The sequence below is a fragment of the Fusarium phalaenopsidis genome (assembly GCF_050370095.1).
Source record: "Fusarium phalaenopsidis strain FUZ10S chromosome Unknown contig_32292, whole genome shotgun sequence".
In the NCBI taxonomy this organism is placed as follows: Eukaryota; Fungi; Ascomycota; class Sordariomycetes; order Hypocreales; family Nectriaceae; genus Fusarium; species Fusarium phalaenopsidis.
The window spans coordinates 1,397,672-1,421,084 of NW_028145410.1; the positions used below are offsets into that span (position 1 = coordinate 1,397,672).

A 23,413-nucleotide genomic window follows, 5' to 3' on the forward strand; every position below is an offset into this window, starting at 1 on the left:
TCCCGGACACACACCACGACTATTCTGCACAATCCACCTCCGGCCCTACTCCGGTTCCCATCACTTTCGACGACTGATACTTGCTGGACATGGATGCCCTAGGAAGGGAATCCGAACTATTTCTACACCGTATAGAACATCATCGAGCATGTTCTCGACAAAACGCTCGAGGTCAAGCTCTGGTATCGTCGCGAGCAAGCTCGGCTTCACATCGGAAGGCTCGATAACAACAACAAATTAGGGGGCTTGACCGTGTCGGAGAAAGAGATTCCGTTCACTGGCGGGCGCTCAGGGTGGACAAATATGCTGCCATCATCAACTGGGAAGAGTTCCTCATGTTCTGCGATCATGTCCATAGCAGCACAACCACCCCACGACGATAACAATGACAACAATCAATTTTGGTCTTTCACTATTTCCCTTGAAACACCTCCTGACCACTCAGGCTTATGTATCTGGGAGAACAGGTGCGGGCCTAACCCAGCTCCTCCACTTGCCGGGTGAGGAGGACGAGCAGACTCGACTGATGAGCGTCGAGCACCAAATGGGACGGCATTGGGGTGGGCGAGCGGGAGATACACTTCAAGGCAGTACGAGGGCAACGTGACATATCGACCCAAGATGTGAAATCATTATTGGAGGCAGCCAGCGCGACAACGATGGGCATGGAACAAGAGTGGCAGCTTTAGTTGTGAAAATGGCGCCGCACGTCGACCTCTACATCGCGAATGTGAGCGATGCCAAAGAGGTAATTGGTATGATCGAGACATTAGATGATACATAGCTTGATACGCAGTATCTATACCTATGGGGGGAATGGGCTCAACGATAGTGTACCTTTTGGTTTTCCCCAGGATATCAGGTAGCAAAGAAACATTGACTGCTAGGCTAGAACTCTCTAGCATGAATATACAAAAAAGACATAACAACCTCAGATACATTCTCCCTTAAGGTATCCCCACGATAAAAACACTGACTGAGGTAGCCTGCTCTGCGGATCATGCATATGAAAACCCCTCATCTGGGTAGGTGATGGAAGGTCATGTGGACACCGACAGCGCATCCTTCAGTACATAGCCCACCAGTCAACGATTGCCGCGTGAATCGCTTCAAACTGACGACAAAAGATTGTGTAGTATTAGAAAATGAAAAGAAAGCAGAGAAGTCCTATTGCCCTTCGTATGCGAACACTCGGTATCGTTATCCCACCCAGCAAAACACAACTAAAACAAACTACCTGATGAATCTGCTGCTCCACAACTCGGTGCGCAGGGTGCTCACCCACGGCTGCTGGTTGGGATACTCAGTGAGGATCTTGCCGATGTACTCGTGCCAGTCGTCCTGCCAGTCGCAGAGGTGGATCGCCTTGGCGTAGTCCCAGTAGGAAGGATACCAGCCGGCGGAGGCCCAGCCTAGGATGACAATGTTGCCATCTTGACGGATCAAGATGTTCTTGCGTCGTAAATCATTGTGAGTGAAGACGGACTCGTTGGTCCCCTGAAGGACAGTTGGAAGGACTCGACGGTAGTATTCGGCCTTTTGTGGTTCAGAGTTGCCACAATAGATTGTGTACTTATCAATCACGGCTTGGATGAACTCGGCCTCGGTATTAAGCGCTCCGCCATCTCGGCGAATTGGCACGTCTGCCCAAAAGATATCGTCTCGAGGCTTGGTACTATCGACACTCCCAAAGTAGCCCAGGCCCCGTGCCGCGCGCAGCGAGACGAAGGCATCACGCAGCTGGGTGCAGACGTCTCTCTTTTGTGCTGTGTTTAGCGAATCCCACAGATCGTCGAGGGGGTGACCAGCGACATCTTCCATGATGATGTAAGTGATGGTTGTGCGCGGCGTCACATCGCGCTGGTAGATGGCATAGACCTTGGGCACGGGGGTGCCTGGTGCGTTCTGACGCACGAAAGTCATGTTTTCGCCCTCAACCGGATCGACAAGGGATCCAAACTTGACGACGTAGCGCCGGCCGACTCGAGCCGTGCATCTTGCGCGACGCTGCTTGATGACGTCCGCCGAGTCCTCGATCTCCTCGGGCGTTGGCAGCGGCTCTAAGATCTCATTATCCGGCAAGCTGAAGATGACCGAGTAGGGAATTGGTGATGGAGTCCGCACCGGAGGATGAATTGAATTCATGTTTGCGGCGATGGTGTTGATGAAAGATCAAGGGACGACTGGAGAAATGCCAGGCCGCAGTGCGACTGTTCAGCTGGAAAGAGGGGAAACCTGAGGCAGCAATGCTTACTTATTTGAGACTTGATGGAGGGGGAGGGAACGGGATGGGGAGAAGGGGAAAAATGCGAGACAACATGTCGCAGACATTGGGGGTTTTTAAAGATTTAAAGCTGAACGAGGTAACTTACAGAAACGTTATCTCCACTGCCTAGTTAAGCTATTTCTGAGCACACGCCCCCGTCTAGTGTCCGGGGGTACGAGCCGGGGAGCTTCGGCCGGAGTGGGGAGCTTAACTACCGGGCGCGGAGCTTGTGCCTTTCCAGTGCCGGAAACGGGGCGGGAAGGCGTTGCCTTGACAAGAACGTACTACGTAGTTAGTGCGGAATTGAATTGAATTGAGTTGAGTTGAGTTGAGTTGAGTTGAGTTGAGTTGAGTTGAACCATGATGGCATTGATAGAATGGCGTAACGACTGCCAAGATCTTTTCTTGTTCAATCCGTCAACGTCATCTTTTTCGTGAGTCTTCTGCAATGGCAGGGCCGAGACGTTGGTTCAACCTCCTCTAGAGCACGTGACGTTTCAAGTTGATAGGCAACAGCACCCAGCCATCCTCAGCCTTGTCCTCTTTTCACCATTTGATCTATCAAATCCTTGCTTCACGAAAACAGAACTGCCATCACAAAACAATGAGTTGGTGTGGCACAAGCGACTACTCTCATTGGGCGCCACATAGCCCAGTTGGTGAATGTGAACCTTGGATACCTCGAACTTGCATTCGGCCCTGTTGCAGACTGTGCCGTTTCTCCATCAAGTGCGGCCAAGACATTGTTGCTTGCAAGTATCGCCTCGGTTACTACTCTTACTCTTGTTAACCTTTTGCCCAGTTACCAAGGACGGCCGTCAGTCTCCAACCTTGCCGTTTCCTGGAGAGGTCGAGGAAGTCAAGACGCCCGAACTCAAGGCCGCTTTCAAGAGCTGCTTCGGCGAGACGTGCGGGCACCACAATGAAAAGGGCTTCGCCTGCCACGCCGGATGCGCTGCCCTGGCTGAGCGCCTTGGCCTGACCCCCGCCGAGTATCTCCCCGCCCTCGCCTACTCGTACGAGCCTCCCAAGTCGGATGAGAGGCGCCGCCGTGAGCTCGTGCGCTTCCGTTTGCAGCAGGCCCTCAAGAGGAACCTCGGGAGGCTTCCGACTGAGGTTTGGGATTATGTGGCGAAGGATCTTGTTTGTGAGTTTGCTACCGTCGCCATCCCGGTTGTCGAGCCAAAGACGGTGTTTACTATTGACCCTCTGGAGGCTGTGTGGGCAAAGTACGTCGACATTGATGGCGTCAAGTACGTCAAATCCGTCTCGAATGAACATAAACCGGGGGGTCGGCTGCTCTGGGATAAACCCAAATCCCCAACTGGGCATGTCGTCTACATCGCGGAGGACCACTTGGGCATCAATGAGATCACCAACCACCCAGAAGTTACGCAGTCGGCTCAGAGCAAGGGAGCTTCGACTTGGTGGCGTACCGTTCCAGTAAAAGGTTCATCGACTATTGACTTCAAGACTGATGTGAGTTTAACGCTGTGTTCGGTCTTCATCGCTGACGTCTTTCCAGGGCGTAAAGCTTCGAAGCTTTTCGGCGACTGCTCTGCTTCCAGAGGTTAAGTGGCCGTACCCTATGACGCCAGATGAGATCAACGGCATGTCTCTTTACTATACCATGCTCGATCGTGAAGCCAAATTGATACCCGTGGACCTTAATGCGCCGGATACGATTGGATACTCTGTCGGTTGGCATTACGGTTGCGTCTATCTTCACGCACACAAGCGTGGAGAAAGCTTGGATTTCTACCATGAGCTAGACATGAGGCAAACAGAGGTGGAGACGCAATTAGCGGCAGTGAATGAAAATGAAAGATACGAGCCTCATGCCGTCAAGGTGGCTCGGGTGGCAGAAGAGTCAGATATCGAGTGGAGATACCATCCCTTGAACGCAGGAGAAGCTATTGAGCAGGTCTGGATTCGACAGCCTCGGAAGCTCCCACAAGATGAGGACGACCACAACAACAGCCCGTATGGTCCCCGATATCTATGGTCTGACTCTCCTCGCGACGTTGCTATAGGTGTAAGTCTTGTCCGCCTGTTTGGATGTGGTCTTTGAAGCTCACACCTGCAAGCTCGTAACCAACCAGTCACGCACATTGGTATCAGGATTGCATTACGATATCCCACATGAAAGGTTTCCATGGCGATGCATTGCAAAATCGTCGACAGCGTCCCCAATGCGCATCTTTTTTAGCTACTCTCTCAGTGGCATCAACTTGTTCGCCGCGCCAAAGAGCATCGCGAGCGACGAGGAGCCTATCCCTGAAGATCTGTATGAAGAGGAACCTGCTAACTTTTACTTGTATGGTTATGACTTCCATACGAGTGCGTCCCTTGAGGATGTCGCACAAGTCGTCACGTGCAAGGTCATCGAGTGCAAGGTCATCAACCAAGGAAAGTCATGCATCAACGGCCTCCTCTTCCGGTACAAAGACGGCAGCGAGAGAACGGTTGGAAAATTCCGGCTCGACTGCGCTCAACCGCCGATTTCCTTTGACGAATCTCCGACGCTATTCTTGGGGATTGGCAAGTGCGGATCGCCGACGCGGGAGGATGAGCATGTTGTGGACCTCAGGCTCTCGGCCCCCAAGGATCGGGGAGGGTTGAAGTGGAAGAAGTTTTCGGCCAAGGAGCCCCTTCAGTGGTCGTGGAGACAGTGTTGGACCAAGGTTTCGGCTCCTTCTTGGGAGTATGGACGTTTTTCTGACAGCGAGGAAGATGACTGAGGGTGGATTTACGAGGGGGTTTGCATGTCAAGGCTCAATGTATGAGGCTCTTGTTTGTTCATGTTAGAGAGATATCTAGCTGTAAACGTATTTATAGATACAGTGCTGGTCGTCATTGTGGATGATATCGGCAATAATGGTAACTACCCGGCAGCCCCTTGTTGTCTTCCAGAGGGCGTAACTGATACCGGGTGTCCCCCCAACCAGGTAGATACGCACACGAAGCTGTTATCTACTGAGCTTATCTCTTCTTCACTTCCGCTCGCCCTTTACCGTACTATTCCGGTCTCGTATTCCTAGGGTAGCTCTGGCGCTTGGGATCTTGACGCGCGGCAATGGATACACAGCCGGCCCAAGAACCAGACCTACTTCTCTATAAAGCATTCGATGCATCGCCATGATCTATATTCATGCAAGTAGAATTGTAAAAAGGTCCAAGTTCATGCGGCCGAGGGGAGTGGCATGCCATTGGTTGATGGTGTTGGAGTTGCCGCTGAACCACATTGTCGGGACCAGGCTGGCGCTTAATATCGTGAAGGTCTGAGTATTTATTCCACGCTGAATACATCGACAGGAGCTATTCTCCATCTCAAACTGTATCATTCAATTTTAAATCATCGCATCTTGTTTCATTTTCCCTTATTTCTTACAATTTTCATTTATTATACCCTTTTTCTTGAAATCCATTCATCATGTCCAACCCTGACAACTACACCGTTGGCTGGATCTGCGCCGTCTGCCCCGAATATGTCGCTGCGCGGGTTCTTCTTGACGAAATGCATCCTCCTCCTGCATATGTGTCACGACATGATAACAATGCCTATACTTTGGGCAGAATCGGCCAACATAATATCGTCGTGGCCGTTATGCCCGACGGAGAATACGGCATCAACGCCGCGGCAGCTGTTGCTCGAGACATGATGCACAGCTTCCCAAATGTCAGGCTGGGCCTGATGGTGGGAATCGCTGGCGGCGTGCCCAGTGCGAAGCACGACATCAGACTCGGTGATGTCGTTGTCAGCTATCCTCGCGATGGCAACGCTGGCGTCTTTCAGTATGATTTTGGCAAGTCCGTTCAAGGACAGGCTTTTCAGGCGAGTGGCTTCCTCAATCAGCCACCCCAAATCCTACTGGAGGCCGTTCGTCGTGTGATGGGGGTTTATGAGGCTAAAGGGCAAGCTCTTGACAAGACTGTCTCGGAGGCCCTGAACCGGAAGCCGAGACTGCTCAAGGACTACTCACGACCGGGCCCTGCAAGCGATCGCCTCTTCCGCAGCGACTTTATTCATCCCGTGGAGAACAAGGCAGGCTGCGCAGGCCACTGTGATAGGGATGCCAGAAAACTGGTGAAGCGAGCCCCTCGGTCTCGTGGCCACGAGAGAGAACCTGTCGTCCACTACGGCTTGGTTGCTTCTGGGAACTCGGTTGTTAAGAACGCCCAGCTGCGGGATAAGCTATCGCGAGACAAGGATGTTCTCTGCTTTGAGATGGAAGCTGCTGGACTCATGAACCATTTCCCCTGCTTGGTCATCCGTGGAATTTGTGACTATTCGGACTCGCACAAGGCAAAGGAATGGCAGGGCTATGCAGCTATGGCGGCTGCTGCCTATGCAAGGGACATACTCTTGAACACTGGGTCTGGACGGCCCGAGGTGGAGAGGGTGCCGTACAAGCCTGGAAGGAGGTGATTGAAGCTGGCGGTTGATCGGCGTTGTTATATGAACTAAGACTCCACGGGAGCGTTTGTCGAGTTGCGATCTGGAATTAAGACTGACAATTTCGGGTGTATCAAAGTGGGATGATGGAGGAACTTTTGTTATGGGTTGTTCATGGGAGGGTGGCTTAGGATCATCAATCATTCTTATTGTACAAGCTCTTTCTGTAGCTATGAAAGCAATTCATGTTTGCCACCATACGGCACTCATGAATAATAATACAAATGCTGGGTTAAAACTCCTGTAACCCCGAGGTCGCTGTCCCTCGACAAGGCTCTTTGCCATCATCTCGAACGCCCTGCTCGGGCTACCTGCTCATTAAATGCCCCCTGACTCTTTTATTACCTCATCCAGTTCTTCATAGAATGATTCTCCTGGTAGAAATCCAATAACCTCAGATGCACCATCCTCCGCCTCTCCTGGCGATGGCACCGTCTTTGCGTCCTCAACCGTATAGGGCTCCGGGCACAAACCCGGGCTACTCAACGCCTGGAATGCCAGAGCTAGAGAGCCGGTTGGATTACTGCATGCCTCATGAAAAGGGGGACTCGGATACCTGGTTCCCTGGAATGCTAGAGCAAAAGAACCCGTAGGATTACTGCATCTTCTGTGGAAAGGGATGCTTGGATACTCGGCTCCAATGCCCCAATCTGCTTTTGTCTCCTCCCTGGCGGAAATCATGTCTTCCCCTAACTCTAGAACGCCTTGACTCTCTTCAAGTACAGCTACGGATGGTTCGGATATGCCCCGTCCCTCTTGGGGCGATTGAGTGTGTTGATCCAGTTGTGAGGAGCTGTCTCCGGAATCTGATGTTGTTGGTGTGTCAGGATATTCAAATGTGCGTCCCCGAGGGGGCAAAAACTCGTCCAGTATGGAGCAAAGTGCGTCGTCAGACGCTTCTGCATCCTCTTCGTCTTTGATATCGTCCTGATCAGATTGGACCAAAATACTCTCGTTAACTCCTCGCCTCTTCAACTCGCAAGCAGGACAGAGGAAGAAGCACCGAGCGCACTTGACCTCGTTCCTAGCGAGATTGCGGTATCCCAGGAAGCAATCTATTGTATAGCCAGCCTTTAGGCTACGTGCGTATCTAGTACATAGCTTCAGGTCAGGGTTGGCGCCGAGGCAAGCTCGTGAGCCACACCAGAGCTCAAATGACGACCACCCTGGTCGTCTCGACGAGACGATGTCGGCCAAAGTTGACTCGCATCCTTTGCAGAAGAATCGGTCGAGGAAGCCTTTGGAACTGGCTAATGAGGAGTGTAAGTTAATATATGGCCCCGTAGTCCAAGTGAGGGGACGTACCTAGGTCTATCTGGGAAGTGTATAGTTGTTCTGATGGGAACTGAGGATGTGTTAGTCAAGGCCGTGCTTGTACTTCAGAACTCAATACCTCTTGACAAAGCGACATGTCAATCGCGCCACGGCAAGGTAACCCCCCCGCGCCATGGCAAAGGTGCCATTCGCTGTTTCTTAGTTGTACCTGGCTCAGCTGTTCCATCGAAGGTACATTCTTCCCGATGCTGAGCGCTGTCATGCCGGCTGGACTCGGAGGGAAGAATTCGGGGAATCGAGAGGAGCCGGTAGTTTCGATTTCGAGCGGCTTCCTCATGGCCTTGAGCATCCCCCACATGCTGACCTTTGTTGATGGAGAAGGACTTTGCGGTGTTAAAGGGGGAGTCAAGTATGGTGTTGGTGTTGGTGTTGGTGTTGGTGGCAGAGGTCGATTTGGAGGCGGCGAGGGAAACTTGTTAAGCTCGACAGCTGGGGCCGGTTGCTTATTAGCATCGTTCCCGTCGCCAAATTTGTAGTGTTGAGGGTTGGATAGATCATTGCAGAAGATGGGCAGGGCGACAAACGACATTGTCGACATGTTGCCCAAGCTGCGCCTCGTGAGCTCCGAGAGCAGTGAAAGGGCACGCATGTTTAACGCCGAGGACCGATAGGAAAAGACTTCATCGACACCGCTTGGGACCCGTCGATAGGGTCTGGATGCTTCCAGCGTCTCTTCAAAGGCAAATCGGGAGCTAGGGGCGTCGCTCTGGGGGCTGGGGATGGCGATGGATTCAGGTCTCTTGGAAGGCGCTGGTCTGATGGTGGATGCATCATCGCTTTGGACGCTTTCTCTGCTGCTTTTAATGCTCGGAATAGATTCGATGCTTCTGCGCTTGAGATGGGCGACGTTTGGGGCGATCCTCTTGCAAATCTCCGAAAGGTCGGTGATGGCTTCACGGGCTTCAATGAGGGATGCGCTACATCGTGTTAGCATTGACAAATCGACCAAAGTTGAATATCCAGCCAGGAGGTACAGACTGTTGCATAATGGCAAGCATCAAATTCAGTGATGCTTGAGCATCGCGCACACGCTGGGCTAGCTGGTTGATGCGCTTGTCCTTCATGGCCCAGTCTAGCCGATCACTAATATCCAGGCTCTGCAGCCTTGGATCAGAGAGTGGCCCCAGCAGGTTCTCCAGCTGATCGAGCGACGTAACACAGCCAAGAAAGACATTCTGGGCGTCATCGAGGGAGAAGTAGATGCCTCTCTGGGCATCAGGTCTCTGTGAGTCGAGGAGCTGCTGGAAGCGGATCATGGTGAGGCGCATCATCGAGACGTCGCGGAGGGTCGATACTGCGAGGTCAGGCGCCTCCTTGACTCTCGAGGCCGTCGAGATGGCCTTGTCGAGGGCCTTGACGATCTCGGACGTGACCGAGATGCCGCCCGCGACGGCCCCAAAGATGGAGAGGGGATCCATGGCACTTGACGATGGGATAGATTCATCGTGAGGGGCTTGACTCTTCTTTTCTACATTTTCTACATAAGCTGAGAGTTCGTGGTTCGCCCAAGTTCGCCTTGCCTTTTCTCAGCTCAAGGCCAACAGTTAACTGTCGATCTCCCCACAGACAAGGATGGCACAGATGTTTATACCGTGGCTGACGTTCCCAAGCCCCTATCGACAGCAAGGAAAAAGCAAATACACGCCCTGAAACGTTTGCACGAGGCATTCTCTTCTATTCAAGGTGGCTAAGCGGCAGCAATAGGAGAAGTCTCATCTTAATTGCGGAGCATATATGGCTGTGTGCATCCGTGTACAAATCGGAAATGAGGCCACTCAAACAACGTTCATCTCATTGTGCTGACACGTCCCTAGTTTGACACTTCCTTGATATGAAACTCATCTACTTTGGACCCGCCTTTGTGGGGACCTGCAGGCAGACTAGGAATGTAGATTAGTTGTTGGCAATAATAGAAGTTCAAGGAAGGCAAATTTTATCCCAACTGCCTCTCATCCAAAGGTCGCTTATCGAGCATCATATCCAATGTCAAAGTGGATACTGAGGCTGAAAGGAGGGGTTGGGGGGTATGGAGAAATAGTGAACAAATCTCGGGAATCACGTGACACCCCTCACGTCCAACAACACTCTAGCTATCCTCTTACCTGCTGGTGACCTTATTCCGGGTCGCCTGTACCACACCTTGAGCTTTTTTACTCCCACTCTGGCGAATCAACCGTAGCTTTCCAACTTGGCTAGTTCTTGGTGGAATGGAATAAAATGCTTTGGCCTACGTGGACAGTGCCTCGGTGTCTTCAACACCTTGCGAGTATCCTAAATGCCGAAGCATTCCCCTGAACGCAATCTCAATAAACGCTTAATAAAGAATCTTGAAGAGAGTACACATCGTGACACAAAGCCTCCTAAACCCTTGACCGAATAACAACTCAAGCCGTGCCACCCTCCTCAGCCATCCCTCTGTGGTCAACGACGACTCGCCTTTGACGTCTTCTTGGTTCCTAATCCCTTCTTCTCTACCCTCAAAACATTTTTACCCTTGGCACTTGTACAAGGTTTTGACCTTTTGGTTGACTTCTCAACCGACTTCTCAGCCGACTTCTTCGCTGGTCGTGGGCGCAATTGACGTGGCTCTGGCTGGGTGGGGGGTTGACGTGCTGCAATGCGTGCACTGCGACGAAGCCCATCTGGTGGAAGCGAAGAGACGTCTGCAGGCCGACGCGAACGCTTGCCAATCGCCTTGATTAGTCTCGAACCTTGGGCTTTCTCTTGAGCCTGCGCTGTGCCCACTGCTGATTTGTTCGAGTCGTCGTGTGTAGGTGGAAGCGATCCTTGGTCAGTCTTCTGTCTCTTCTGGCTGGGGCCTGCCGGCGACTCTTCTTGAGGACTGAGCTTTCGCTTCTTCCCCTTATTCTGACTTGCGCGAGACTTTTCTGCCTCGGCCTGCGCCATCTCGGCTTCAACCAACGGAAGCTGCTTCAGAACCCACTGCACATACAGACTGTGACAAGTCCACTTCATCTTCGCCCTGGCATATTCATGCGTACCGCTAACAAAACCGCTCACTCTGTCATTTCGAGCCTTGACTCTTTTATGACGACGTTCAGCATGCTCGACATCCCGAGCCACCTTGTTCAGCATCTCTACCCGTTGCTTCTCGGGAATCAGGAAGCGCTCTGGGGATTCCTGTGTCAAGTTGAAAATCCTTTGGGCCTCTGCTTTCGCCATGCGGACCTCGGTGTGAGCTTGTTGAGCGTCATTCTCGCGCTGGAGTGAGCCTCTCACGGAGCGTGTGTCGTCCATGGTTTCGTGAGGTCCGACGATCTTGGCATCAACGAGCCTCTTCCAGGCCTCGTCGTGTTTATGGGGCTAGACGTTCCATGTCCTCGACGTGTCCATCAAGACACCAATATTCGTAGCTGAGATACTCGATCCATGTGGTGAGCTGATCTTGCTGTTTGGGATCCCCCTTGAGCTCAAAGGGTCGGGTCAAACCATGATTGGCAAGCCGACACTTGACGGCCTCGAAGTCGTCGGCAGGACCGTTGCAATCGTGCTCTCGACACCGGAGCCGCTGGCGGTTGCGTGCCTTCATTTCATACCTCCATTGTGGCTCGAGATGTAATGGATTCCTCTTCATCTCGGCCTCGAACCTCATTTGCGCCCAGTCAAGATTGCTTCGCTCCTCCCAGAACGATACCTCTTTGACAAAAGCTTCGTAGGTATCATTCTCGTCCTCGAGACCTCGGTTGTCTTTTTGCCACTTGCGAAAGTCCTTCCATCTCTCGTTCTGCTCTAAGAAAATGTTAAAGGGCTGGTTGTTCCCAGGGTAACTTTGCAAGGGTTGTATCAGCTGGCGATGCTCTTCAGGCTTCTCGAGCACCTCATCAATCAGTTCGATGGGATACAGCGGGCGGCCACCGTCATTGACCAGCTGTTGGTAGTAGATTGTTTCGACTTCTTTGCTATGAGCTCGGTGATTCGTCGCCGGAGACGCGTGTCTTGACAACCCCGTGGCCTGTGATTCATCTTGCGCTTCGGCGGTATGGTTATCTGGCGGGACTTGGCGTAGGCGCGCATCTAGAGCACCAAGATCAAGCGTCCGTGAGCTAGGCTCAATATCCAGAGAGAGGACTCGCTCCTTGGCCCTGTCAGTGAACAGGAGTTAGTACTCGTCAGGTGGAATGTCTTGTTCAAGGAAGACTCGCTTCAACCTGCTAGCAAGACGTTCCCGCTCGTCCTTTGACAGTTTATCCCAGCCATCGACCGGAAGAGTGTAGCCGCCATTGGCGTCACGGTGCTCTTTCATGAACTGACAGAGCTGCTCCTCGCTCATGGCGATGAGCTCGCTGACAGGGAGCGTGACAGGCGTCGGTTCTCGGGGACTCAGTGAAGTCATGTTGTTTCTTAACCACGAACAGAAAGAGAAGAGCCGTGATGCGTATGAGGCTAGAAACATATGGCACCGGCTTGCAATAAATGTTGACAGGTGCAAGTTGATGTTTGGCGTCTGTGGCAGAAGCCCCTCATCAGGTGTGCAGCTGCAGTTACACATCAACGGAAGCAGAGTTGAGGAGGGCTTCACCTCGCTATTTGTATCTCTCGAAATGGTCTATGAGCAGTCACGTACGGTCGTACTTCTCTGAGTCAGGTACCGTGCGGAGGTCCAAGTTGATCGCAACCATGTATCACCAACAACGGCTTGCCTCTGAATAACGGAGTCAACGGTCAAAGCACGCGGAGAGAAATCGCATCAATCCTCACGAACTCGCATCACAGGATGTGCTCACAGAGTCTGATCAAGCAATAGACAATGACAATAGTATCTGATAGACTGGCAATGGATGTGTATATATACCTATACATGGCTTGCATTATGGCTCCTCTTCTCCAATTTACCTCGCTATCCTCACAAGATTCAAGACCATTCCAAACTATCCATAAATACAAGCTTTTTAAAATGAACGACTCAGATATCATTGCGTGCGTGTATCCACACAGCACTAATTCCAACATCGCATCCCGAGCCATCGCCGCCAGCTCTCTATGCACCCATCCTCCCCAACACTTCGACGATACACCATATATCCGGAGCGAGCGAGAAAGGACCGAGTCGCCAGACAACCCAAACGATTCTTTACCATGTGCAGAGATCAGGTTCAGCAACATACCAAGGACAGGCCGGGGGGTCCTCATCGGATCTCATCCGGATTGTGATATTGTGGTGTTGAAAAGGGGGGTCAGCTCGTGCCATGTCAGTATAACATTTGACGAACAGAAACGCCTCATTGTCAAGGACTGGGGATCTTTGATTGGCACCCAGGTTGCTTACGATAACCAAGGCGCAGGGAAACGAAGCAAGTTCCAATGGATCATCGGTGGTCCTGAGATTCCCAGGAACACGTACAACCTCATTCTTGAGATCCGAAATGATGTATCCTTCCGGATCGTCGTTTCTCAACACGACGTCTCTTGTCCTGAATATATAGAAAAGGTCGATCGCTTCTGCCGCGGTACGGCATCACCCGAGGAACTTCTCGATGACCTCGACCTCATAAGTCGTCCGATTACTATGGCTTCCATCGGAGCCAACACGCCAGGCACGGACGACATATACCTCAAAAAGAAACTTGGCGAGGGCAGCTTTGGCGCGGTAACTCACCTATGGAACGTGAGTACCGGGCAAGAGTATGCTCTAAAGATGCCAAGTGAAAAGGCCATGAGGAAGGGAGATGTCAATATTGAGGCATGGCAGAGGGAAGCTCGCATATTGAGACAGGTTTCGCACGCAAGTATAACGAACGCCCTTGAACATCTTATGTCAAACTAATGTTTTAATAGCCCCATATTGTCGCGTTACTTGTAGAGTCTTTTAACCCCAAGCCGCGGCTCTTTCTCGAGTATATGCCGGGTGGTTCTCTAGACGACCACGTCGGATTTACGGGTAACGAAACCCTGACGATACTCCGCCAGTGCCTATCGGCTCTAAAGTATCTCCACAGCCAAGACCCCCCGATCGCTCACCGGGATATAAAGCCAGCCAATATCCTGGTCAAATTCCGGACCGAGAACTTCATCTACGTGATGCTCGGTGACTTTGGCGTGTCGGGGGATGGCTCTGAGCTCATGACCATGTGTGGGACTCAGAAGTATATGGCGCCGGAGATATACCAAGAGTGGCAGCAGCGAGCCGGCGGAAAGAGGAAGAGGAAGAGGGGGTATAATGAGACCGTCGACATCTGGTCCCTTGGTGTGGTGGCATACGAGTTGATGGATGGCCTCCCGCGGCACGCCGGTAATTATACGCGTTATGGGATGAAGTGGTGCGAAGCAATTGTCAAAAAGCTCCAAGAGGATGTGCCACTATATAAGGACAGGCTGCGTCGTTTCCTCTTGGGATCGATATTGGTCATATCACCTTCGTCGCGCCTGTCAGCCAGGGACGCGTACATGGAGGCCATAAACTTGTCCAGCGAGGGTAACGAGACACCCTCCTCAGGAGGATCGAGTCTGGGGTCACTTTTCGGCTCCACAGAGGAAGATGAAGGGACCATCGTTCAGAGAGCGCCGGAAGACGACACGACGAGCTTGCTCAATCCTCCGACGATAGTCCCGGGCTCAACCATAACAACGCTCTCGCCCCTAACCCAGGTGCCAGCAGATGGCCAAGAGCTGGCATACTTTGTGGACAATTACTCGTCCGACATTTTAAACAGCCTCTTTGTCGGCTCGACGTTAGCCAAGATGGGTGAAAAGGAAGAGGAGACGGGTTTTGGATCGTTGACAGGGTCATCGTCTGCGGATTTGGGCGTCGAGGGCGAAACGGGTGATGAGGTCCTGGCGATGAAGGACACAGGACAGGAGAATTTGGGAGAGGAACTAGGGTAGCGTTGTAATATTCAGAAATAAAACTGTGTTTGAAAATGCGAGGTGCTAACATCGACGAGCTGGGACTCTCGACTAGCACACCCTTGGATGCGTTCACCAGCGCCATCAAGTAGGCCCCCAAGTCTGCAAGACCGAGTCGCTCAGCATCCCAACGGCAACAACGCGGCATCTGCGGTGCCGCTGAACGCCATAGAATTAGAAGAGGCGAAGAAAGCACCGAAACAATATGCTCTCATTACTCAGTCTCTGGTTTCCGGCCGTACACGTACTTGTACTTGCAGTAAATGTGGATCGTCTTGGTGTTGCGCATGATGCGGCGCATCTTGGCTAGGAAGACCTGGTACTCGTCCTGGGGCCATCCCAGGATGCTCGTCCAGAGAAAAAGGGTGTAGCCTGGCAAGACTGTCAGTCGGATCCATCTAAGGGGGATACGTGCGAGCTCACCTTCCATGTCATTCTCAAGCGTCAGTTGCGTGAAGCGGCCAATCTCGGCGAGCTTCTTATCAAGAGTCCATCCACCAACAGGGGCCTAACAAGTCAGCGCCAAAATTCGAAGTTGCAGAGTCACTCACCTTGAAAGGGAACGCCTTGATATCCTCAAACCCTGCTTCCTTAATGCCCGTCTCTTGGAGACCGTCCTCAATAACAGTAAAGCTGTGGCCGAGCTTCTTGCCACCCTCTTCAAAGACAGAGTTCCACACCTTGATCGTATCTTCGTCGGCAGCAGTGCCGTCGTCGCAGTAGTAACGAGGGTCAAATTCACCCGATTCAACATAACCGCCAGGCTTGCAGACGCGGTAAGCTTCACGGAACAAGGCTGGCCAATCCTTGAGAGCTCCGTTGAGGAAACGGATGTGGACGTAGTCGAAAGAGTTGTCGGGCCAGGTCCAAGGCTGAGTTGCATCATCGACCAAGAACTTGACGTTGGGTGGAACCCAGGTTGGCTGTTGGGGAGTCAGCAAGGAACTATTTAGGCGGTGGGATGAACATTACCTGCATAGGCGACAAATCGATACCTGTTACCTCGGCGTTGGGGTGGGCATCACCGAAATCGCTGCCAGTGTTTGTCAGTGCATGGCCACACTTCAGCCACGATGTAGATGTCCTCACATTGCCCATATTCCTGCAAACAAGGTCAGCAACAAAACCACATGCAAAACTCAGCCAGCATACCATTTCCACAGCCCACATCGAGCACTTTCTGAATGGTAAAGCCTATCAGCCACCACCCTTAGAGGTCAAACGCATGCTCTCACCTGAACATTCTCCTTGAGCGGGGCAAGATGGAGCTTCCCATCAAGAAGAAGCGTGAGGTAGTGGTGCCTATCAAGGTTAGTCGCCAAGAAACCTTTCATCAGACACGTCAAACTTACACAATGTCTAGGGACTCATTCTGCTTCTCATCGTTGGGGGTAAAGTACTGCGTGTTGTGCTTCTCGCTGTGAAAGGTCCTGCCGTGAATGGTGCGGTACTCGAGGATGCTCGAGGATATCGAAGCTGTGGAGCTGGCATTGTCTCTGGGGTTCGGTTAGCTAGGGAGGGGAGGGGATGTTGACGATCTTGGATCTTGTGGGTCACTTGCTCATCAAGTAGAAACGCCGAGTCGTCTCGGTTATCGCCCTATGTGTCAAGATCTAGTTAACTACTAGATCGAGGTGTCAGCTTTGTCCGGGCGATATGCAGTTGGCAGCTGTCAGTCTGTCAAACTTACCCCGGCATCCTTGTCAGGCCATCCTAAGTTTCCACGACTGCCGCTTGCTTACCTCTGCGGGTGGGCTGTCTGCGGCGATCAGCGGTTGGGTAGGTGCTGTCTCGATTGGCGACTGTCGGCCAGAGGACGGCTTGGGGGATGTCTTGTCTGCCATGACTGATACTGATATGATGTCTCAAGCGTGATAAAGCGTGATTTGCGGGATCAGACTGAGGGGAGGTTCAAGTCCGCGGAGGCCGGAACAAGGAAAGTCCCGTGACTTCCGTGACCCTTGATCGCGTTGCAGTTGAGGGAGGACTAAGTGACTGAACCGGGTATTATCATTCCAGGTGTCATTTATTCATTCAAAACGAAGAGATGGATTGAGAGACAAGTTTCCATTTCCTCCGGGCCTTCCCTTCCGTTCCCCTTGCATCTTCCACCTGTGGAATGTTAAGGGTGCTGGAGCATTTCGAAGTCATCTCCATTCCCGTTTCAAAGCCAATCGGCGGCAACCACTTGGTGGTGCGAGCCACTCGAGCCGACAAGCAAGACACACAATTGGCAGTTGAGATATCTGTTGATAGAAAGTACCTTGAATATACCATCAGCCTCCCCGAGGGAATTATTCCCACTAGCTTGAATACCCTGGTCGTCAAAGGACCACAGTTGGATTGCTGCCTGAGGCATCCCCTCCTCAGCACGAACCACCTCAACTCCAGCGGTCTTGGCGATTTATGATGCACGAATTGAAGTAGCCTCAGGCAAGGTCAAGATGCATCTTTCAGCATCCAAACAGCTATGCCGATTCTCTATTTCCGCGCACAATATACCTAAGTACATCAAGGCCAGGCTGGACATGAGTCAATTCACAGAGAGATGATTTGAAACCTCCAGCGGCTGTGTCATTGCCCCGCATTGTGCCTACAGTCAAACAGGCCTCAAGCCAGCCACGAGCGATGATGTCTTGACCATTTTTGTTGTAATTGGTTTGTACTGTCCTCCGGAAACCGTTGAAAGACCTCTCTGGGGTTATTAAGACGAAAAATCTCGACATTTCTTTCTGTGCCGATCGTAAACACAAACCAGTGCCTCTTGACCTGGCCATGCCTTGATGTCCCTTCACCTCGCTCCCCTTCCACATCTGGGGAGAGGAATCAACCAGAGTACCTTGTCCGCGGATAGTATTGGCCATATCGCTCATCTCCTCTTCCAGAAGCCTCCCAGGTAAGAATGTGAGTGTCATCTCAACAAAGTCATCTACGAGGTTGTCAGTGAGCGGCGAGCTCTAGACAAAGGCTTTCAAGCCATCCTTTCCGATGAGCCTAACCTCGATTTTCTTTCCAGCGACCCTTTCCCACGCCTCATGGACGATGCGGACTGAAACGTTTTGAGGTCTATGGAGGCAGACGACAACGGCTGGGGTTAATGGGTCATTGAGAAGTGTCTGGATCGCGGAGCGGGAGGCTTGGGCTGAGCTTAGGACGACAATGACCTTCATCTTGGGGTTTTTGTGGGGCTTGCAGGTTTAACTCCAGGTATTAGTGCTTCAAACCTCAAAGGAGAGTTCATTCAGCCCATTCTTTATGCCTATCCTTGGCTCATGTTCTGTTCGGGGATCCCCTGGGCTCTGGCCGTCAGAGTCTGCTTCAACAGTAATGTCGACGGTTGACAAAACACAATCTTCGCGACAGAATCGGTTTGACCTTTTGTAGCTCATTCAATATTCCAAATTACCATTATGCACTACTTATAAGAGCTCCCACTTCTACACAAGCTGACCGAAAGCGAAGTTCATCCCAAGCATCCCACCGACTCGCCGCCTCGGGTAACACAGGCCCCTCCCGTTTCAACCCAGCCTTGCAGACCACCTCGTCGATGCCCGCGCCGTTGGAGAAGGAAATTAACCGTAGAAACGAACTTCCAGGGTCGGCGGTGAACTCCTGCCTCTCCGGCACCATGATGGCCTGGCCCTGCCGCACAAAGGTCCACTCCGCATCGTCCTTGAACTTGATCTTCAAGACGCCTTGTATGAGGTAGAAGCAGTGGACTACCCTTGTGAAACACCACCACCGGTTGACGAACGGTTCCGCTGTGAGGATGTACGAGGTTTCCATTGCTGAGATTGAGAACCTTCCATCTGACTGCGCAGTCGTGACGCAGGGCCGGGAAATGATGCCCCCAAGCTTCCAGCTGGCGCTGTTGGTGATGCGAAGGAAGTACGGCTGCGATATTGGCGGCACACTCGTCTCCATCTCTAGCCCTTTGAGAATATCCGGTGCAAGATGAGCTTGTTGAAAGTGAATGTCATACGTGACGTCTCCGCTCTGGTCGCCAGATGCAAGGCGGAGTTCTCCACCGTGATCGTGGCGTAGAACACGACCGAGTCCAGCTATGTCGTGAACGGTGGTGAGGATGATGAACTCAGATTGGGGTTCAAGAGGCTTGTAGCCATATACGGTTCCCTTGCTGTGGTGTCAGGACAGAGTCGGTGACGCATTCACTCCACTTACCGGAGGAACAAAGACAAAGTCGCCGAGGCCGAGTGTATGGCTTCGATGATGATTCCAGAACTGGAAGCTGCCCTTGCATACCACAAAGGCGTTGTATGCAGTCTGGTGATGGCGAAAGCGCACAGGCTCTGTCAGCGTCGGTTCATGATGAAAGACAATGAGGCTGTCGTCATTTTCCTGTGCGGCTTTGACGACTGCCTTGGCGGAAATGTCGATCTGGCAGTCATCCTTGAGCCGAAATATTCTGATAGACATGACTTATGTGTCATGGATCAGCAACGCAAGCCTTGGGTATACGACCGTCCGCGACTTCCAGAGCCAGGATAAGAACGTCCGCGCGCTGAAAAACGAGCTAGCCGACCTTAGAGGGGTTTTAGAGTCACTCTCCGAAACGGTTGACACCAATTCAAACATCAGCTTTGACTCTCTAAAGCTTCCTTTACTTCGTTGCGGCAAAACCTGTGACGAGTATGGCGACCTCATTGCTCGGTGCACGAAGCATTCCGGCTCATCTCGACCAAGCTTCCGAGATTGGATCAGCCAGCAGTACCTCAAAGGAGACATCACTGATTTCAGAGAGATGCTTGCTGGATACAAATCCACTATTAATATAGCGCTGGCTAATGCAAACATGTAATGAACAATCCCCAGGCCTATATTTGCGCAGCCATCTGATTGGAGACGTTTTATAGGCGCATGGTTTCCTCAATAACGCCTGACGCACTTGAGGAATACAAGGACTTAATACGCGATACGACGAGCGATCTACAGGATCACATGACACGATTGGACGAAAGAGTACGGGCTTTAGCTGCTTCCGAGGCTGAGAGTTCCGTCCGAGATGAGCCTGAGTGGATGGCTATGGTGGAGGAGAAGCAGAGTACTCAGGAAGGATTAACGATCTGTTCACAACTATCTGCCCAGATTGAGCGACTCGAATCAACCTCGAAGGAGAACCCGCAGTTCTCACAACAGCCTTCAGCATATAAGTTCATCAGGAGTGGCTTGGGCGGCGCCAAAGGCTCTATCCAATCCCTAGTTTCACGGCTTCAAACCCATGAGAACGACATTGACAAAAGAATGGAAGCGATGAGGTCTACAGTGCCCTTATCTGAGCACGAAGCTACCCAACTTGCACAGCTCCAGGAGACCAAGGAGAGCCTTCGCCAATGCATGAGCGTTGTTGCTGATGCGGGCGAGACCTTGACCAATGAGCGGTACAACATCTTCGAAGACATCACAATGGCTGACAGCAGCTACGGCATTTCGGTCTCGACCGTGAAAGACCTCGTGGTTGCGAGACGACTCAACTTGAGCGGCCAGGCTCGTTATTTGGGCGGTCAGATCAGCGATGAGAGCTACCAGAGAACAATCGACGGCCTGACACAACTAGACCTGGAAAGTGTGAAGTCGAATGGACAAGGCGTCGGGCAAACATCTTCTGCTGATGGGCCTAGCAGTGGCGGCGTAGAATCGCATAGGTTTGAGCGCTATGGGCGTGGTTTCAACCTACCAGATAAGCAATAGCAGGCGTGGCTAGTTATATGATGGAGGATTTTCTTTGCTCTCATCGTCTAGGAAGCGGTAGTGCCCTGCTCGGCTACTATGATGTCTTAATATTATTTCCGCCTGTCCTTCTCATGACGTGTTACTGGTGACGTGCTCCAGCCGAGGTGTCACTACCAAGCGTCGGGACTGACTGTAGAGTGCCTATCTCCTCAGTGCCCACAAGACTGCAACCAGGTCACGACGAGGGGTTGGGGCCAATTAAAATGCATCAAATGAAAGGTACTTAATGCCACACCTAAATTACATGGTGATAGAAGTCCCAACAATATTGGCTGTTACAAATCGCGACATTGCACAAGCGGCAGCCGTACCTAGTCTGCTTCCGGCTTTGGCAGTTACTGCTGAGCTCCTGGAAGGGACTTGTTTTCTCACCTTTTGACCTTATCTGCCCCTGCCGAAAGCCCTTACAAGCAAGGCAGGCTGAGTTTACCTTGCGATAGACATGATTGACCTCTCGATTGATGTGAACACGCTGTAAATTAGGGCTTTGAAGGTCACTCTCGTCGCCTGCTCTGTAACGTTGCCGCGACTGGCTTTTCTGGGCGTAGGTGTTAAATAACTCGTTGTAAATGCATTCTCGCCACTCTTTCTGAGTTGTGAATCGCTTCCAACTTGGCTCAGGACCCCGTAACTGAATAACGTAGCTATTGACGAGTGCAACGTCAAGCAAGAAGGTCCAGCAAAGAGCCTGCCAAGGGCCGCGGCGCAAGGGATGATCATACGCATAATATGACCTCAATTGATCGCCCCGATCAACGTGATTCATCTCATCATTATACTCGGCGGCAACAGTAGGGATAGAGATATCCTTAATAGCTTCATCGCCAAAGAAGCGGCGGATCTGACGGGCCTCGGGCTTCTTGGAGGAGGGCTTCTTTCTGCGGCGTTCAACGCGCTCCTCGCCGGAAAAAACGGTCGTAAAGAACAAGACGAGGCGGTTATCCTTCCAAGCGACTTGGTTGACCTTGTGAGATGAAGAGAAGACAAATTAGTAAGAGATTTATATGTGAAAGCGTCTTAGCGTGATACCTGATTGTCAGCCGTAGGGATCACCTTAACCTGGTTAAAGTCGTAGCTAGTACCTAGCCTTTTATCGCCTCTGAGATCGTGAACAAGCTCCTCGTTGATGCCGCTGTTAGCTCGAGCCGTGCCTGTGGCTCCGTGGCCATGCATGCGGAGGCTGCGGAAGAGATCTGCCGACGAGAAGAGGTTATCGACGAAGACGTGATATGTCGCTTTTGGCAGTGTATTTGCTAGGGCCACGACGACGCTTTGAGTCGAGTTCAAGGCGATAGGCTCGTCTGAGGAGCCCTCTTGTGTCTCTTGTGATCCTTGCGTGCGGCGGGTGCAGCGGCGCTTTGCGGGAGGAAGCTCAACACCAACGGCGCCGTATTGTGCGCCCGTGATGTGCCAGAACCAGTGGATAAAGAAGCCATGTTGTGCGATAACCCAGATCTTGAAGCCTCGAGGAATAGGCTTGCCCTTGACGACTGTTGTATCATTAGACCTGCCCGTATAGCGGATCATACACTCATCTACGGCGAGATGAGAGCTCGGGATGAAGATCTCCGCCGACGCAGCCTGTATATGATCAGACCACTCATCACAAGCTTGGAATACCTTCGGAAGAGGCGCAGTCTCGTCGATTTTGGTGTAGTCAAAGGGGCGAAGATGGCGGTGAAGGATATGAAACTTCCAATAGGGCATGAACTTGATGATGGAGTGTAAAGGGCGTTGTTCCCCCGGCTTTGGAGTACCCCAGTGGCTTTGAATGGTCCTTTCCTTATGTATACCCATATAAATTAGCACTCCAAGCCATAAATATACTTCTGCAACAGAGGTCCCTTGCCAAGCTCGTAGCCTTGCGTTCTTCGTCATCGGGTGTTTCCAGCTATCAACAACGTTATTTTCCTTGAGCCACGAGAGCCAGCTTTGAGTGTATTGGACCCATCTCTCAACAAGGGAAATAGGAAGGAAAAGCTGGAATAGCTGCAGCGGCGTTGGCGGCGGTGTGCTGATGTGAAATGTGCGTGTTTCTACAGGGAAAGGTTCAAAGTTGGTGCCGCGGTCCTTTTCGGCCGGAAAAACAGGCACCCGGGTGGGGTCATTAGGGTGCATTTGGTGGCTATGATCTTCCTTAATAAAGCTCTTGTCATCATAGGCATTGAGGGCCTGTGCCTCTTGTGGAATTAATAGGGAATTCATCGTTGACTTGAAAATGATTTCTATGGTGTTTTGGCTGTGATAGCTTCATTGAGCTAACTTTTCGTACCCCGCTTGTACTAAGGCTATCACGTGTTCAATGTGGGGTGAGGTACGGCTTGGAGCCTTAAGACCACTGATGGGATAGATATGCAGATTTATCTTATTAAAGCTTAAATTCAGCCTTATCCAATCACAGAGGCTTCACTGACCGTAGTACCCACCTTCGTCTAGAACTAGTTCATGCACCAAGGCCCCGTGTAAGTGCCGACCCTCGTCGGTGAAGGTGTTCAATGCGTTGTGCCCGTCCTGTCTCATTGATATCGACAGTTGCATCAAGTTGTCGCCAATTTCCAGCAAGTGGGTATCCTGGAGGAGATACTAAAGCTAGAGGCGCAGGTCTCATCAGCGAAGAGCATGGACTGATCGGCGGAAACCAGCCAGTATACTGGGATAACCCTGACTGCCCTGCCAGACGGAGTCTTTGAAGATGACCGCGGTGGAGTGGATCTTTCTCTCCTAGGAAGCGGCCGCGGTCT

At 51.8% G+C, this 23,413-nt stretch overlaps 10 protein-coding genes across 10 annotated transcripts; 4 read left to right on the forward strand and 6 right to left on the reverse strand.

Annotated features, from left to right (window-relative positions):
• Positions 1–1,233: 1,233 nt before the first annotated feature.
• LRP88_04731 (aminoglycoside phosphotransferase family protein) lies at positions 1,234–2,145 on the reverse strand (the record flags this gene model as incomplete). Its single annotated transcript, XM_083241299.1, has 1 exon — positions 1,234–2,145. One exon carries the CDS (start codon positions 2,143–2,145, stop codon positions 1,234–1,236), a length of 912 nt encoding a protein of 303 aa, XP_083102447.1.
• A 725-nt stretch (positions 2,146–2,870) lies between these two features.
• Positions 2,871–5,007, forward strand: LRP88_04732 (uncharacterized protein; the record flags this gene model as incomplete). The annotated part of the gene is made up of 4 exons (XM_083241300.1): positions 2,871–2,874; positions 3,069–3,745; positions 3,801–4,301; positions 4,354–5,007. 4 exons carry the CDS (start codon positions 2,871–2,873, stop codon positions 5,005–5,007), a joined length of 1,836 nt encoding a protein of 611 aa, XP_083102448.1.
• A 692-nt stretch (positions 5,008–5,699) lies between these two features.
• LRP88_04733 (5'-methylthioadenosine/S-adenosylhomocysteine nucleosidase family protein) lies at positions 5,700–6,695 on the forward strand (the record flags this gene model as incomplete). Its single annotated transcript, XM_083241301.1, has 1 exon — positions 5,700–6,695. The coding sequence occupies one exon, from the start codon at positions 5,700–5,702 to the stop codon at positions 6,693–6,695; it is 996 nt and encodes a 331-aa protein (XP_083102449.1).
• Positions 6,696–7,825: 1,130 nt separating this feature from the next.
• Positions 7,826–9,475, reverse strand: LRP88_04734 (uncharacterized protein; the record flags this gene model as incomplete). The annotated part of the gene is made up of 4 exons (XM_083241302.1): positions 7,826–7,968; positions 8,028–8,067; positions 8,206–8,974; positions 9,036–9,475. 4 exons carry the CDS (start codon positions 9,473–9,475, stop codon positions 7,826–7,828), a joined length of 1,392 nt encoding a protein of 463 aa, XP_083102450.1.
• A 1,898-nt stretch (positions 9,476–11,373) lies between these two features.
• LRP88_04735 (uncharacterized protein) lies at positions 11,374–12,411 on the reverse strand (the record flags this gene model as incomplete). The annotated part of the gene is made up of 2 exons (XM_083241303.1): positions 11,374–12,153; positions 12,217–12,411. The coding sequence occupies 2 exons, from the start codon at positions 12,409–12,411 to the stop codon at positions 11,374–11,376; spliced, it is 975 nt and encodes a 324-aa protein (XP_083102451.1).
• Positions 12,412–13,154: 743 nt separating this feature from the next.
• Positions 13,155–14,900, forward strand: LRP88_04736 (uncharacterized protein; the record flags this gene model as incomplete). The annotated part of the gene is made up of 3 exons (XM_083241304.1): positions 13,155–13,169; positions 13,291–13,683; positions 13,854–14,900. The coding sequence occupies 3 exons, from the start codon at positions 13,155–13,157 to the stop codon at positions 14,898–14,900; spliced, it is 1,455 nt and encodes a 484-aa protein (XP_083102452.1).
• A 235-nt stretch (positions 14,901–15,135) lies between these two features.
• LRP88_04737 (class I SAM-dependent methyltransferase) lies at positions 15,136–16,765 on the reverse strand (the record flags this gene model as incomplete). Its single annotated transcript, XM_083241305.1, has 10 exons — positions 15,136–15,293; positions 15,345–15,399; positions 15,473–15,844; positions 15,894–15,954; positions 16,011–16,023; positions 16,074–16,101; positions 16,157–16,223; positions 16,274–16,397; positions 16,457–16,520; positions 16,664–16,765. 10 exons carry the CDS (start codon positions 16,763–16,765, stop codon positions 15,136–15,138), a joined length of 1,044 nt encoding a protein of 347 aa, XP_083102453.1.
• A 1,564-nt stretch (positions 16,766–18,329) lies between these two features.
• LRP88_04738 (uncharacterized protein) lies at positions 18,330–19,358 on the reverse strand (the record flags this gene model as incomplete). Its single annotated transcript, XM_083241306.1, has 2 exons — positions 18,330–19,055; positions 19,104–19,358. The coding sequence occupies 2 exons, from the start codon at positions 19,356–19,358 to the stop codon at positions 18,330–18,332; spliced, it is 981 nt and encodes a 326-aa protein (XP_083102454.1).
• Positions 19,359–19,880: 522 nt separating this feature from the next.
• Positions 19,881–20,630, forward strand: LRP88_04739 (uncharacterized protein; the record flags this gene model as incomplete). Its single annotated transcript, XM_083241307.1, has 1 exon — positions 19,881–20,630. One exon carries the CDS (start codon positions 19,881–19,883, stop codon positions 20,628–20,630), a length of 750 nt encoding a protein of 249 aa, XP_083102455.1.
• A 1,059-nt stretch (positions 20,631–21,689) lies between these two features.
• LRP88_04740 (uncharacterized protein) lies at positions 21,690–22,379 on the reverse strand (the record flags this gene model as incomplete). The annotated part of the gene is made up of 1 exon (XM_083241308.1): positions 21,690–22,379. The coding sequence occupies one exon, from the start codon at positions 22,377–22,379 to the stop codon at positions 21,690–21,692; it is 690 nt and encodes a 229-aa protein (XP_083102456.1).
• Between the last annotated feature and the right edge of the window lie 1,034 nt (positions 22,380–23,413).